At 53.5% G+C, this 14,734-nt stretch overlaps 5 protein-coding genes across 5 annotated transcripts; 1 reads left to right on the plus strand and 4 right to left on the minus strand.

Moving 5' to 3' along the window:
* Positions 1 to 7: 7 nt before the first annotated feature.
* PHACADRAFT_250150 (uncharacterized protein) lies at positions 8 to 2,099 on the minus strand. Its single transcript, XM_007392057.1, has 2 exons — positions 1,502 to 2,099; positions 8 to 1,448 (listed from the first exon to the last, which is right to left on the minus strand). The coding sequence occupies exons 1-2, from the start codon at positions 2,039 to 2,041 to the stop codon at positions 168 to 170; spliced, it is 1,821 nt and encodes a 606-aa protein (XP_007392119.1). The 5' UTR covers positions 2,042 to 2,099; the 3' UTR covers positions 8 to 167.
* Positions 2,100 to 5,233: 3,134 nt separating this feature from the next.
* Positions 5,234 to 8,139, minus strand: PHACADRAFT_181560 (uncharacterized protein). The gene is made up of 7 exons (XM_007392058.1): positions 7,960 to 8,139; positions 7,799 to 7,909; positions 7,293 to 7,748; positions 6,994 to 7,238; positions 6,664 to 6,940; positions 6,482 to 6,609; positions 5,234 to 6,428 (listed from the first exon to the last, which is right to left on the minus strand). The coding sequence occupies exons 1-7, from the start codon at positions 7,976 to 7,978 to the stop codon at positions 5,724 to 5,726; spliced, it is 1,941 nt and encodes a 646-aa protein (XP_007392120.1). The 5' UTR covers positions 7,979 to 8,139; the 3' UTR covers positions 5,234 to 5,723.
* A 594-nt stretch (positions 8,140 to 8,733) lies between these two features.
* On the minus strand, positions 8,734 to 9,335 carry PHACADRAFT_250153 (uncharacterized protein). Its single transcript, XM_007392059.1, has one exon. It carries the CDS (start codon positions 9,178 to 9,180, stop codon positions 8,776 to 8,778), a length of 405 nt encoding a protein of 134 aa, XP_007392121.1. The 5' UTR covers positions 9,181 to 9,335; the 3' UTR covers positions 8,734 to 8,775.
* Positions 9,336 to 9,349: 14 nt separating this feature from the next.
* Positions 9,350 to 11,094, minus strand: PHACADRAFT_250155 (uncharacterized protein). The gene is made up of 4 exons (XM_007392060.1): positions 10,844 to 11,094; positions 10,663 to 10,791; positions 10,520 to 10,603; positions 9,350 to 10,467 (listed from the first exon to the last, which is right to left on the minus strand). Exons 1-4 carry the CDS (start codon positions 11,048 to 11,050, stop codon positions 10,054 to 10,056), a joined length of 834 nt encoding a protein of 277 aa, XP_007392122.1. The 5' UTR covers positions 11,051 to 11,094; the 3' UTR covers positions 9,350 to 10,053.
* A 205-nt stretch (positions 11,095 to 11,299) lies between these two features.
* PHACADRAFT_181562 (uncharacterized protein) lies at positions 11,300 to 12,736 on the plus strand. Its single transcript, XM_007392061.1, has 7 exons — positions 11,300 to 11,312; positions 11,378 to 11,464; positions 11,519 to 11,563; positions 11,618 to 11,995; positions 12,046 to 12,336; positions 12,382 to 12,452; positions 12,510 to 12,736. Exons 1-5 carry the CDS (start codon positions 11,310 to 11,312, stop codon positions 12,091 to 12,093), a joined length of 561 nt encoding a protein of 186 aa, XP_007392123.1. The 5' UTR covers positions 11,300 to 11,309; the 3' UTR covers positions 12,094 to 12,336; positions 12,382 to 12,452; positions 12,510 to 12,736.
* Positions 12,737 to 14,734: the final 1,998 nt, after the last annotated feature.

The following is a 14,734-nucleotide window of genomic DNA, read 5'->3' on the forward strand; positions in this document are numbered from 1 at the left end:
ACAGTGCAGGCGTAGGTTATACGCGTCATGAGGGATGTCCTGAAAAGTCATAAGTAGCAGACGGAATCTAGGGGTGTCGGGTCGCGTGACAGTGATTAATATGCATACAACTTAGAAAAACAGCAACCAAAAACTCCGATGATAATGTTCATGATCGTAAAAATTACTTATGGTACAACTCTCACCACGCATGTACCGCCGTCCTTTAATGGCCCCACGGGCCCTTCGCCATCTCGCCTGAAGACTTCAGGTGACTTGTCAAAAGGCACCACACGTGGGCCATTGTCGTCGTGGCCGTCGCCAACCCACGGGCGAATGGAGCCACTCTCGACCATGTGCGCCACGGCGCCGAGCGAGTCTCGGACGTCTTCGCCTTCGAAGTCAACGTCTGCGGCGATGCTGACCCATACATAGCTCACGGTCCGCTTCTTCGCCTTGATTGTCGAAGTAGTATGTCGCCGCGATAGCCGACCGAGGCTGTCCTTGCTGGGGGACGATAGTGCGGCTGCTGATGGCGACCTCGTTGGACTGCTGCTCCTGCTCCTGCTTCCCGTGGACATCGTGCGCTTAAGCGACCGGAAGCCGGACCGTAGATGGTCCTGCGCAGAAGGTACAGGGCGTGAGGGGTTGTCGCCTACGAGCGTAGTGAACTGGGCGACTGTGAACGATCTCTTGTTAGAGGTCGAGCTGACCTTGGGCGAAGATGCCGAAGGTGAGGTGGATGGAGAAGGCATGGGTGACGAAGTCTGCAACGTGGCATCCTGCTCGGGATCTGCAAGCAGCACTTTCCGTCCAGCCTCCCAGATCTCAACACCGCCAACTGTGTCGAGAATTCCGTCAAAGGAGCGCCCATCCTCGGCCAGCCTTTCGAGAACCTCTAGGGGCTCGCCAACACATATAGCCTCCGCACCCCAAGCCCGCAACCGGGTTTGTAGCCTCTCGAACCGAGACTCCTTCGTCTGTCCCGCTGTGGAGGGGCCAGGCTCATCTGTGTCATCGTTATCCTCCTCATTTGAGTCGTCCCGAGCCGCCGAATCTGGAACTTGTATCCAGACTTTTACCCCTCTTCTCGCGAACATCTGAACTGCAAGCGCTCCAGGGCCATCATGACCATGCAGCACCAGAATGCGAACGTATTTGGCCCGATCTCCGCTATCTGGCTTCGGCGTAGCGGGCGAGATGACATCCGCGAAAGTGCGCACTGCACGATGGGCAGGAAGACCGCAGATGGGCAATAAGGCCAGCTCCTCGATGGACAAGTTTGCTGAGGCGATCAAGTCCTGATCAATTTGCGCAAATGGATGGCGGTTGAGCTGGCTAGGCAAGGACATCGAGCGAACGTGAGTACGACGGGAGGAAGGGAAGAGCGTCGTCGGTCGGGATAGTGGTTGTGGCGCCCTGTGCACTCTATGCCGCTCCATGACAATGAATTCGGCCAGTGCACCTGACTAAAGGCCAAATATTAGCTCTCTATAAGGAAAACTACATGTAGGAAGCAAACCTTCTTGACGTCGAGAAGACCAATTATCCACTCTCCTCTTCTACAAACGTCGCCCTTGACGTCCCATCCGACCTCAATCGCTTTGCCAATGATACTCCGACCGGGAATGAAGCCTGTTCCCTTTGCACCATTGACAGTCTTCTCTTGTACGAGGAAGGAATCCAAGCCATCCAGTCCAACTGCGAAGACTTGCACTAGCACGTGCGAAGACGGAACGAAGGACGGTGGCGGCAGATGAGAAAGAAACGTAACAGGAACAGGCAGGGTATCGAGAAGGTGAGCTGGTGTTTTGCCTTTGTCTTTCGATTTCCGGAAAAGCTGGAATGAGAAAGTTCTCCGCTTCTTCGATCCGGATGAATTAACATTCTGTGCAACGCCTCGTGTGACCTCCACAGTAGCCATACTAGTCTGCGCTATACCCATCTTCGCCAGGTCGATTTTGCCGTCCCCCATACCGTTCTTTGGATCGGCATGATACCCAGTCTGCGGGAGGGTAAGTCCTGAATAGCCCTGAGCGGGGGGAGAACTTGAATCGACCATAGGCGTCGGAATTGCATGCGTAGGTAAATTGTTAGAATAGGAGAAGGTCGAAGGTGAGATAGAACGCGAAAGCCTGCGAGTATTGGAGTACGACTTGCGGGTTTGGCCTTTGGAACGCGCGTATGCCTGGACGCGAGCATCAGGGCTCTCCGCACCCTCATCGCTAGAGGAACGTTCTTTGCCCGAACGGTGAGAAAGAGAGCGTGAAACTTGTAGTGTCGTCTCTGTTTCGCTCTCCCCTTGTTCTGAAACTTCCTCTTGTACCGGCGACGGAGCCTGACTGGGTTCTGCACTGCTGCCCCCCGGTGTGATATCATCGCTGTATTCGCTCTCATCCTCCTCCAGTAATGCAGACATACGACCTCGACTAGAGCGACTGCCACGCGACTTGCGCGAGGATCGCTTCCTGTGATCTGCCGAAGGGGCAGGAGGGGGATACGATTTTACTGGCTGGGGGCCTCTCAGGGGTGACATAGGTGGCGCGCGTGTTGCTGAAGGTGGCACAGTATAATCAGGAAGGGTGCTGTGTGGTTTCCGGCGTGGTGATTCTGCCTTGGCAGCAATCGCTGGTGCGAGCCATCGCACGTCCTTCGCCCAGTCTTCATCCGTGTATGTTTGGCGGTGAAGTTCGATCTGAGAACGCCTCCGAGTCTGCGCTAGGGGTCTAGGCTGACCGCGTCCCGCAGGCGGTGTCGGAGAGGGGGAGGTTTGCGAACGTGTGTGCGCTGAGCGGGCGATGGTGATAGCATGTACATCGTCCTGATGGTGGCTTCCATGGTCCGAGGTCTGCGGAGAGGCGAGGGCTGTTGAGTGTGCGGCGCGGGACGAGGTGGCCGACACCGTCCGCTCTACCGAAGAGGACGACGTACTCGACGAAAAGGAGGATTCCGAAGGCGTGCGGGATTCCGGCGAGAAATCCGCAGCGTCCGCAGCATGAGGCGTAAGCGCATCAAGCGAAGGTATCGATCTTAGAGAAGACGTAGACTTGGAATGGGCAGAGGGCAGAGGGAGGAGAGCATAGGTCAACGCCTTGGGGTCAATGAGCATACCTTGAGATGTTCTTGATGTTCGCGGAGAGCCATATAGAGACGAACGCGGCGTATAAAAGACGTCGTCTTCGCTGGAATCCTCGTCTGCTGAACTGGCCTCTGTATCCCCGCCCTCTGTGTACCCCGTGGCGGGACTGCGGGATTTGCGCTCTGAGAAGTAAGAAGGCTGATTGGTGAGGGAAGGGAGCGGCGACTGCTTGGGGGTAGTATTTGAAGAGAAGCTGCTGAAACTGCTAGGTGGCGTGTAGGGCGACGACGTAATAAAATTGGCATCAGAGTGATCGTCTGGATTGGAGTGAGATGACGCCGTCGACTGGGTCAACAGCGTACCCTGAGACTGAGACTTTGTACGCGGCGAGCCTATTTGCCGAGGGGAGGATGAAACCGCCTACGAAACGACAATGAGAAGTTACCGCGTGCGCTGAGCAGACTGAATACCTCAGCCACCTCACCTCTGTCTCTGCAGACAACCGACGAGATGACCGACGTGAAGACGACCGGTCCGAGTATGACCTTGCTTCGCTGTAGCGCGATGGAGACGAGCTCGACGAGAAATATCCAGACTCAGAGCCAGCAGCTGTGAGATAGGATTGCGGGCGAGACTCTGGAGCCGACGATGCCTCGGCTGCGGCACGCATGAGCTCGGACTTCGAGGAGTGGTAGTCTTTGTCCGAGGGGAAGTGGTACGTCTGCGAAGGCCGTCCTAGAATTGACTGGATAAGAGTAGGCTTCGTCATCTTCGCTCAGACCGACGATAAAAGCGTCGGAGACGTTGCAAACGATGGGCATGCCACGTTCTCGAGAACCAGATTCAATCAACACGCCTCCTGGCCGGCCGGCGTCTCCTCTCCCCGGACTTTGACGTCAAGCAGCAGCAGCACAGCACTTGCCAGCGCGAACTCCGGCGTGCGACTACCAGACAAGGTGGACAAGCGGCGGATACAAGCTGTTTAGCGAAGGAGATGGTGTCGGGGACGTTTGCGCAACGGGCGAGGACGGTGATAGGCAGAAAACGTATGATTCCAAAACGGAGCGTCTCCCCTCTGAAGCCTGCAGTCAGGTCGTCCCACAGTGCTCGCATTACTCGCGTTTGACTCATAGACCGGCTTCCTAACCTCGCAAGTTGTCTCGGAGCCCGCTTGTTGGTGATGCACGAGGATCGAGCCTGAACGTTTTGAACACGCAAGTCGTGGAGACGCTTGGCACGTTCGAGCTGAGCGAGAATGCAAGCGGTAGGCGTTCTGCAGATACCTCGTTGGTATCGCACTGTGGTGCGTGTTAGTAAAGTGACAAGTACGCTCGCAGATGAGAGGCTCCGTGATGCTGGTATTATTATATATAGAGCGCACTGCTCTGCCTTGAGACATCTCGGAGGAAGCGCGACTAGTCTACTCGTGTTCATCTCATTCACAGCATAGCTTAATTCCTCGGCATTAGCTTCGTCGCCGTTGTGCTCAGTAGCTCAGATTGTCACGCTAACTTAGTTGCAATAAAGTGATGAACCCACTTTAGCGCAACAATCGGCGGTAAGGGATTTTCAGACCCCTGAACTCGTACAGATCTACTGCACTACAGCTATGTCCGTACAAGTCGACCAGGACCTGCTCTGCTAGGTAAGTAGTCCCTCATTTGTTTGAAATTTATATGAATATGAATTCAATAGATTAACCTTTGGCTCAATTCGAGCCCCTCGCTTGTACACCGAACGCAAGCAGCGGTCTGATTATCGGGGCCAATATATGACTCTCAAATAAACGAGATCACAAGGATTGCAAAGCTCTTCCGCACGGCAGGCCTGATCGTTACCACAACAAAAGATGTCCATTGAGTTCGCCATTACTCCGTTCATGAGATTCGCCACGCTAATTGAGCCGACGGCAGTGTGAATAACCTTATTGATGGGCATCTCCCCATCAACGAGATGCAGGTTTCCCTCCAGTCTCTACCCGCACTTGCCCTTGGATTCAGCGACTTGGTGCAACTCGCGCTATACGCACCTGACGCGACTCGACCGGCCTTCAATTATCAGCCCTTTTCAGCATCGACCGACTGGCGCGGTTCACAATCTGGCCCGAATGAAGTCCACGCCAGGGATTTTCTCGACTTCGTCATATCTCGTCACTATCCCTTCAGATCGAACACTGAGCGCCCGATGATCTGTGTCTGTCGATTTTTCTTGCCGTGAGGTCTGCGTGGTTGGGAGAGGGCCCTCGCCGACCTCTGCCACTTTCTTTTGGCAAGCCTGGATACCGATTGGGGATCGAAGCTCAAGGTTATGGCTCTACTTGTCTTCCAGTTGGGCTTCCCGACTCCTGAGCACGTTGACGCAGGCTTGACTCGGCTATTCTGGAGAAGTGCCAGAGGATTGAGGGACAGCTGCTTCTCAGGCTTGTGAACAGCGACGCTGAGGCACTATCACTGTACTAATCTGTTGTCTAGTGGCAGAATTTTGCGTTCTTGATCGGTAACTCCTTTTTTTATTATCAACGTATGATCATCCTTCATACGGGTCTTGTGTTATCGCAGTATGGGTACCGTCCTGGTCCTACGCATGCCTACACGGACAAGAAATGTCATGACGCTCTACAGCATGTGATGTACACGGATACTGGCGTCGGTTCAACACATCGTGTCTAGAAGAACTTCTTAAAGTCATAGGCTTCCTCGCCATTGACGGCCCTGTTCTCCGTCCCTGATGCCTTTTTGGAGCTGGCAACCTTCTTCAGAGCCACAGCGGGACTTGGCTTCGCTGGGGGCCTTACCTGGGTGGCGACCTTGACCTTCTTCTCAGCCGCCATGGCGCCCTTTAACCCAGCGGCGGATCGCGCCTGCTTAGTGCTCTTGGGTTCAACAGCAAAGGCGACCTTTTTCGTCGGACGTGCAAGAGCTGAACTCTGAGCGGAGCGTTTCCGCTTGCCGACCGGCTGTTCAGGCTCCTCTTCTTCGTCCTCGTCCTCATCTTCGCCCTCCCCTTCTTCGTCATCATCATTCTCGTCCTCCTCGTCCTCCTCATCATCTTCTGTGTGCCCGTTGCCCAGTTCCTCCCCTTCATCATCCTCGTCGCTCTCTTCTTCTCCCGCCCACGGCGCCTCCAGGGTGATCTTCCGGGCTTCAGGTACATATGGCGCCAGCTTGACAACTCCCGTCGCTTTTCTGCGTTCCTTGCGAGTAGGTAGCGTCGAAAGAATCTTGACATCCGCAGCATACGCGTCAGCGAACGCCGAGTCGGCCGACCCCGATGCGGCTAGAGGCCCGGGAAGCGTGAAGTGAGGAAACCTGCTCGTGCTCCAATCACGGAGGAGGATCCTCGAAGCACCGATGACGTCCAAGACACCACCCTACGAGCTCAGAATCAGAAAAATCTTCCGCGCGAAGACCAAAGTTTATGCACCTTCTTAACAAGACCGTTCGCGCGTGCAAGAGTCGAAAGAAGTGCATTCGTGTCTTTCTCTGCAAAGGCAGGAAGGTTATAGAACAGCATCATGTCGTCCCTACTGGCACGACTGGCGATCTCATGAACTACGAAGTAGATTTTGTGAGCTGACGATTGTACACTAATATCAAATAACGCACCCACGGGCTCTGGGTCTTTAAGGCGGTCTATCCTGCCTTTGTTGCGAATGATAATATCTCGCGCACGGACGCGAGCAACCTCCTCCACCGACTGCGCAGCAGGAGCGACCCAGCTCAGGCCAGGAGTGTCAATGAGGCGGATTCTTTTGCTTCCAATTTCCAGGAACACCTCCTGCGGGAAGACAGTCGTCGTGGGGCCATCCTGGGAGCTGCTGAGCTTATACACAGGAAGAGCAGGTTTTCGAGCGAGTGAGTTGATGAACGAACTCTTGCCAGACTGCAGACGAGGACTGAGTATCGCTACAAACATTGAAGAGTGCTAAGACATACGTTTGTGAACCCGACGATAGCCACGACGAGCGGCTCGTCGGAAGGCTTCTCAGCAGCAAAGTTCTCCAGGGTAGTAGCAACGGAACTCCAGCCTAGAGCATCGTCAACGCGCTCTTTGCCCTTACCTTTCGCCGGTGAAGACCCAGAGGCGGGCATAAATGCCGATGCAGAGCGGAAGAGGACTGTTGGGTGCTGTGCACGGAGATATGTAGTCCACGACGAAACAGCTTCGCGAGGACATCCGTCTAAGAGTCGTGGCGACGGTTAGCGGTTGCCTATGCGCACAGCGCAGAACGCACCAATTTTGCCCATTACCAAAAGCATCCTTTTCCCACTCTCCTTCACGACCTCCTCCAGGTGGGTGCTATGGTATGCAAGCGGATCGCGAGCATCCAGAACCTCGACCACAACGTCGGCGGCATCCAAGACAGATTTCAGATCGGGAAATTCATGACTAAGGAGTGCAGGAGCTTTTTCATCCTCAGCATCCTCAGTAGAGGGAGCAGTCGTTATTTTGCTACTGCCGAAGGCGTGCTTGGCACTGTGAAGCGCAGCGATGCCGTCGAAGGCGACCTCAGATCCCTCATCATCTAAGGCCTCTTCCGTACTGGCAGCAGCAACGGCTTTAGCCTGCTTCTTGAGCTCTTTCCGCAGCTGCTTGGCTTCTTCAGCTTGGCGGCGCTGTTCAGCAACCTCAGCAAGAATCTGGTCCTTGTACGGGAAATTGTTCGGGATGCCCGGATCTTTCTTTTGCTCTTATACAGATGAGTCCGGGTGCTTATTCGAGACGTACTACGGGACGTACTAGACTTCCACTGGGGATTTTTCTTCGCCTCCTTCTGCCTCTTCTTCCGAGTCTCTCTGACTTTGCTCTTAATCCTCTCGCGGTGGTGAGTAGTGCCACGCTTGCTTGTCCCTAGAACGAAAGTCAACAGATGATCACCATCGCGAGCTTTCTCTGCGTACTTTTCCTGATACGAGGCATGATAGGTGTGCAGAACTAGAGATCGACCAACCAATGGGAGAGGGAGGAGGGGAAATTTAGGAAGCGCCCAAATACTGTATCACAGCTGCACGGATGAGACTGTGGAGCTCAGATTTTGGGATTCGGACTTTCGTGACCTGAGGCTTGATTTTTGTCTGAAATGCGTCCGACCGAAATCATGATTTTGTGCAACGCGAAATCCGCCCCGGTCCGAGATCTTCCCGCAACAATTCGGCGCCCAAAGAGCCTCAGAGCTCACTTCGTTCGCGTTCGATACATAAAAGTGCACATTGAATGGCGGAAGACTACAATAGAACATATGTATAGTATAGGCTGCAGGACATTCAGCCATGGCGGATGCTGGAGCAGCAGGCTGCGGGACGGAGAACGGTCCATCATCAAGCTCACTGATACCTTTGCCCGTACAGGACCGGTACGCTGCTAGTATTGTCGTCGTCCTCAAGGAGACCACTGCGTCTCCGAATCAGATTATGCTTCGGTACTGGAGCTATCTGAGGGTGCCGGGGGCGCAAGCAACATCTCTGCTTGCACGGGTAGTGATCACTCAGAAGAATGAAGTGGACTTGGCTGCCCCAGTCAGCCCGGTTTAGTTGTCGGGTGCCTGGTCGGGCGGATTGCTAGGTAGCTGCGGGTCGTGAATAGACCCTAGCGGGTTCATCTCTAGTTGGTCGGAAGCCGCAGCCTGATCAGCCTCGGGCAGTTCAGCGAGACCGGCCGGCATATGTGGGCGGAGTGGTTGACATGGGCATGATGCATCCGGCAAATTTAATAAGGAATTATGTGCCAAAGGTATTGCGTAGAGATAGAATTGTGATATGATTGGTGGGCCGATAACACTCGAGGGGCGATGAAGGAGGCAAGGGTGAATCTGCGCGGTTTGAGCATGGAGACACGTTCGATGCACTCAGGATACGGGCGGGCATAGGCACAGGTTCAAATTGACACGACTGCCGAGCTCGCGTACACATGTGCTTGCGTCGTGGTGAAGAGCTTTTGGCATGCCTAGTTCTCCACAGATGACATAGTCGATGCCATACTGGCGGCATTCCGTGCTGCGAGCACAAAGACTCATTTGCACAAGTCTTAGACGCGGAATTTCTGGCGAGCAGACTCACGATTCTTGGGTGTAGAGAATATTGCCAGATTCTCAGATGCGGAGTATCTTGAGACTTGTATGACATGGTCAGACAAAAACCAACACTCAACGATCAGATTCCCGAATGACCGAAATCGCGCCCGCGTGATGTTCAATATCTCCCAGATACTGTCACCAGTCTCATCCGTGCAGCTGTGTAGCCAGTTCGCCGCCCGAGTGCGAAATTTGGTTTACGTGGCTGATAGACATGTATCCGATCATGTGGTTTATTAATTGAGGTGAGCAGTACATCCGCAGGATCATACAATGGAGGCGGGGCGGTTGCAAGTGCGGAGCGGTGTCAACTCTCCAGCCGAAAAGTATACGTACCATGCTGTGCCCGCTGATGAGCTTGTCGACCATGCTGCGCCTCGCCTGTACCCACCTTCCCTAAATTTGAGAAGAAAACAGAAATCGTAGTCGTCTGGTTGTCATCCTGAGGACGAGGTTAGCATTACTTACCGCGAGGAAGAGCCTCAGCTCATCGTCGCACCCGAAAGGAAAATGTATTGTTTTCGAGGACAACGACACGCACCGGAAACACCTTGCAGATCATTCAAGTGGCGCCCGTGTACTTGGGTTTGAACAGATTCACAGAGGGTCGTAGCGAAGGAGATTACAGGAACATTGGAAGGCGTTATGACAGCAAACTTGATAACTTGGGTTTTGTGCTATTCGACGAGGATTGCAGACTGCGATCTTCCATAGAGGTAAAACATGATCAACTTGAGGCAACTAACTTGAGGTAACTGCGCATGCATTGCGATAACCGGGGCCGCGTAACTCTTCATCACTTGCGCCTTGGCCCTTCACACCTTTGACCACCGAAGCGGATCTTCCCTGAACAGGCCAGAGCTGTAGACAGTCGCAACCGCAAGCAAACGCGAAAGAAAAGGGTCAAGCAACAGTAAGACATCGTTCACCAACGAGGCTCCCCGTTAGAAGCGGCAGCTGTGGCAGGACCATCATAGTCACGACCGCCACGAGCAGGGCTGCTTCCACGAGGGGGGCTCCTAGAGTAGCTTCGACGCCTCCTATAGTCAGGAGAGTAGCGGCTGCGAGGCGGAGGGCTTCGGCGGTCACGCCAGTCCCGGTCTCTGCCGTAGTGGTCTCTATCCTTGTCGTCCTTATCGTGGCGGCGAGAGTATGGGTCGCGGTCGCGTTCACGATCACGACGATCACGGGGTTCATCGTAGCGGTCGTAACGATCTTCACGGCCGCTGTAAGAGTCGCGTCCGCGGCGACGGCGGTGTCCCATGTATTCTCCAGGGGTGGGAGCGTGGGGCCTGTCGGTAACGGAGTAGTCGACACGAATACGACGCCCGTTTAGTTCCTGCATACAGGTATCAGCACAGGCCAGGCTTGAGAGACAGTAGCATACACACCACTCCATTGAGCTCCTTGATGCACCTTGAAGCCTCTTCGACGGTAGACATTGTGATGAAGCCAAAGCCTCGAGAGCGATCGGACTATGCCACGGATTAGCATCACATGGTCCGAGGACACGCACACATGTAGTGGAACTCACACGCTGGTCATACACAATGACAACCTTCTCCACACGACCGAAGCGGCTGAATTCTTCGTCTAGGTCACGCTCGACGGTGCGAATGCTCAGGCCGAAGACTCCCAACACGCTGGAGGGATTAGGCGCCTGCTTCGCCACGTTAGCACTGGCTCGGAAAGGGGAAAAAGGTGAAAACACCAACAATTGGAGCCTGCGCAGGCCGCTTGGGGACTGGCGAGGCCCTGCGGAAGGAGTCCCTTGCTGGGGAGCGAGAGCGAGAGCGACCCCTCGGCGGCGGCACATCCCGGTCGCGATCAGCGGGGTGTGGGCCAGAGGAGGGCTGGTCGTTGTACGCCTCGGCATAGGGGTCAGCAGGTGGAGGTGCAGTTTCGCCGTACTGAGTGTCCATGATAGCGTTGGTGTTGAGTCCCGGTGGTTAGTGGTCAGGAGCGACGACGAGGAAAGGGGATGACTCACCATCATCGTCGCAAGGAGTGGTTCCAAACGTCCCCTTTGTTTGTACTTGTTTGTGCGGCGCTATCGGGCTAATTTTCAGTCACCGCGAGCAGAGCGCCAAACCTTATTTTCGGGTGCTGGCTAGTTCTTCAGCCACTTGCCCCCTGCGCCGTTTGGCTAGGTCCCTATTCAGCAAGTCCGACAAGAGCAAGATGGTGAGCTCGTCGTTATGCGCGCTCTGTGTATCTAAATGCTAAGTGTGGTTATGATTCTTCATTAGGGTATTGACCTCGCCAAGCACCACGTCAAGAAGGGTATCCGAACCGCTCCCAAGAGTGAGGATCCCTACTTGCTCTTGCTCGTCAAGGTACCTATCAAAATGCATTCTTCGGACGACTATGAGCTCATTCATATACGATAGTTGTATCGCTTCTTAGCGCGGCGTACCGATTCGGCGTTCAATAAGGTCTTACAAGTCTCCTGGCTCACCCATTTTGCGATACTAAGCGCATTCCACTAGACCATCCTCCACCGCCTGTTCCTCTCCAAGATTAATCGCCCCCCTATGTCTCTCTCCCGCATCCTCAAGGAGACTACAAGCGCCCCCAACCGTCATAGTCAGACTATTGTCATCGTCGGCACCGTTACCGATGATGTCCGTCTGCTCGAGATCCCGAAGCTGACCGTTGCCGCGCTCCGCTTCACCCAGTCTGCCAGGGAGCGTATCCTTAAGGCCGGTGGTGAGGCTTTGACTCTCGACCAACTCGCTCTTCGTGCGCCCACGGGCTCGAACACCATCTTGCTCCGCGGCAAGCGAAACACCCGGGAGGCCGTCAAGCACTTCGGCATGGGCCCCCACAAGCACAAGAAGCCCTTTACGACCTCCAAGGGCCGCAAGGTGTGTAATACGCTTCTTATAATATCCTGGAAGCTGACTTGTGCCTTCAGTTCGAGCGGGCACGTGGTCGCCGAAAGTCTCGTGGTTTCAAGGTCTAATCGTACCTCCAAAATGGACGCGCAGGCGGTTCGCTCGCCGTCGCAGCAATGCAGAATGGGCTTATGGTGGAATTCCATTCATGCGTTATGGGCGGCTGCGTTTCTTTACAGCTATTCTATGTGCGACATGCAATTCAACCTTGGACGTATGTCTTCGATCCAAACGCGCTCCACCGTTTTGTCGGTTTATTCCGGCTTGTATTATCAGTCTGTATTGCCATCCTAAGAAAACTCTCGTTATTCGTAAGTGTCCAGTGTACCCGCGTGAGCTGCTGGTCATTTTACAAGCCTTGCATCGTGTTATTCATCCTGGCCACTTTTCCACACGTTAAAGCTCTCGCCCCGGAGGCATACAATCGGTAGCACCCTGGTGTGGCCTTGCAGTAATGACCACTGACGTTTGATGTGACCCACAGTACCTCGCTTCTTCGACCACTCTGCGAAGGCCAATCTTCGTGTCTTGTATCGTTATCCGACCACGAACTTCTCGTGGCTTCGCTCTTTGCTGCTCCCACAACCACAGTAGAGGTTGATGTCCCGCCAACCCGTGCTGGCCTATATGTAAACGGCGACTGTGACTTATAGAGTCAAATAACCGGTAGCTCTCTGTATCCTCCGCTCGGTGAAAATAATGCACCGTTCTACGTTTCCAGTAGCGGCCCGCGTGGCCGAACGGTCGCCAGTGCCCCATTTGGCAGCTACAATTAATGTAGGACCACTCCTTGGGACAGCACCACTCCTTGGGACACTCCACTTTCTGCCCTTGCACAGCCTGTAGGACCTATCACTACCACTTTACTGTATATAATACATCTATATCTATATGCCATTAGAAACTCAGAGCCGTCCGGTGATTGTAGCGTGGGTGGGGGAGCAAAAAGCCTCAAAAATTGTCAAGCGCGCCGGTCTCAGTGATGCTGCGACCATCATCAGAGTCGCACAGTGAGCCTAAAATTCGCAAAAATATTCGTTAACACTCTGATTTATGCTCCATTCATGTAAAAATGCGCATAGTGCTCAGTTGTTAAGTGTCGAGCTGGAATACATCAGAGATGATTCTACTGAGCTTAGGCGTTACTGAGGCGTGACAAATTTGACTGCCGTGTGACCGCTGCATCCGCCAAGACTGCTGGTACAGGTCACAAATTATCACTTTTGTCACATCAGTCACGGTGTCCCAAGGAGTGGTAGCCACTGTCCTGGACCACCTTCGTCTTGTGTCCTTTGTCTTGACTTTAGCTTTCGTCTTTTCGCCTTGCAGCTTTGCACTGAGATATTTTATATGTTTTAATAATATAATACGATTTATTTGGTATTTATATGCGGGAGACATACGAAGGGGAAGCGAATATTGATCAGGTGTCCCAAGGAGTGGTCCTATACTGTAATAAATTAATAATAATAATTATTATTATTATTGTCTGTCTGGCGTCCGGGTGGCGTCTGTTCTGGCCCTTATCAATCTCAAGTTGTTCGCTCATGTCTCGTTGCTGCAAACATATTCTTGTTATGCAATGAAATCAATTATGTGCGACTGTCTGATGTGCTGTCTTTCAGATTCCATTTAACTGCAATCCGTTTGATGTTAGAAGCAACTGGAGCTTGTGAAATTATCGCTGGAGGAATATTGCTTGTTTGTGACTTTCCTTCTGTCCACGACGACTGAGCCGAAATTGGTGTATCAGGCATACCACGGCAGACGGCACGCGTGTCGTCTGCCTCTCAACGTCCGCATTCTACACGTGTTAGACAACCCTGCCTTTCGCGTCCAGAAGTCCCGTCCAGAACGCCAGGGATGTCGATTATGATCGAAAGTCTGCCGGTTATCAGCTGTGCGGTGGGACTCTATCTGAGATTTTCGTCACAACATTTAAGTTTATTCTGACAGACAACCTTGGCACTGCCAGCAGCGCGCGACTAAGTGTATTAACGGTGTCAATGCGGCGAGACCTCGCAACTCAGGATCTCCATATCGCAGCGACACCAGCTGCGTAAAACCTAGATGTGCAGCCACCGCACGCTTGGCTAACTACCATGATAATGCTTACTGTCTCTCAGTAGTAGGTTTCCTCGCCGCTTTGTGTTGTTCACCCGCTAACCCTTCGGCGGTGGTTTTACAGCGCTGACCAGCTTCCACCGGCATTCAGCTCGCGCTGTGCTGTGTGCCCTGCTTCTCGTGCCGTGCTCTTGGCGACGCCGTGCACCCGACTTCGAAGGGCAGCGTGAGGTACGTTCCTACCATAGAGGGATCAAATGGTTCCATTTGGTGTATGGCTTCCGATATCGATTGCACTCGGAACGGTATCCGAAAGGGCCATTTATCTCAAAACGGCATGGCAGTCTCAATCCGCCATTTATGCCGCCTCGTCCAAACTTAATTCTACCGCGATGAGCTACCTTCGGCTTCATGCCTTCATTATAGCTGTGTGTCATTCGGTGAGTACCATTGTTATCTCCGCGCCAAATTAATCGCGATATTCGTTACATGTTCTCATAAGCCATCAAACTAGTATTGCAGTATGGTCCATCCCGAGGGACTGAGGCAAACACTATTCCTCATTTTCGCCGACATGTTTGTCTCACCAGGTAACGCAGTCTCATTTGATACGAATGGTCCACTTACCGACCTTCTCGATGTCCC

Source organism: Phanerochaete carnosa, assembly GCF_000300595.1.
Source record: "Phanerochaete carnosa HHB-10118-sp unplaced genomic scaffold PHACAscaffold_2, whole genome shotgun sequence".
NCBI lineage: Eukaryota > Fungi > Basidiomycota > Agaricomycetes > Polyporales > Phanerochaetaceae > Phanerochaete > Phanerochaete carnosa.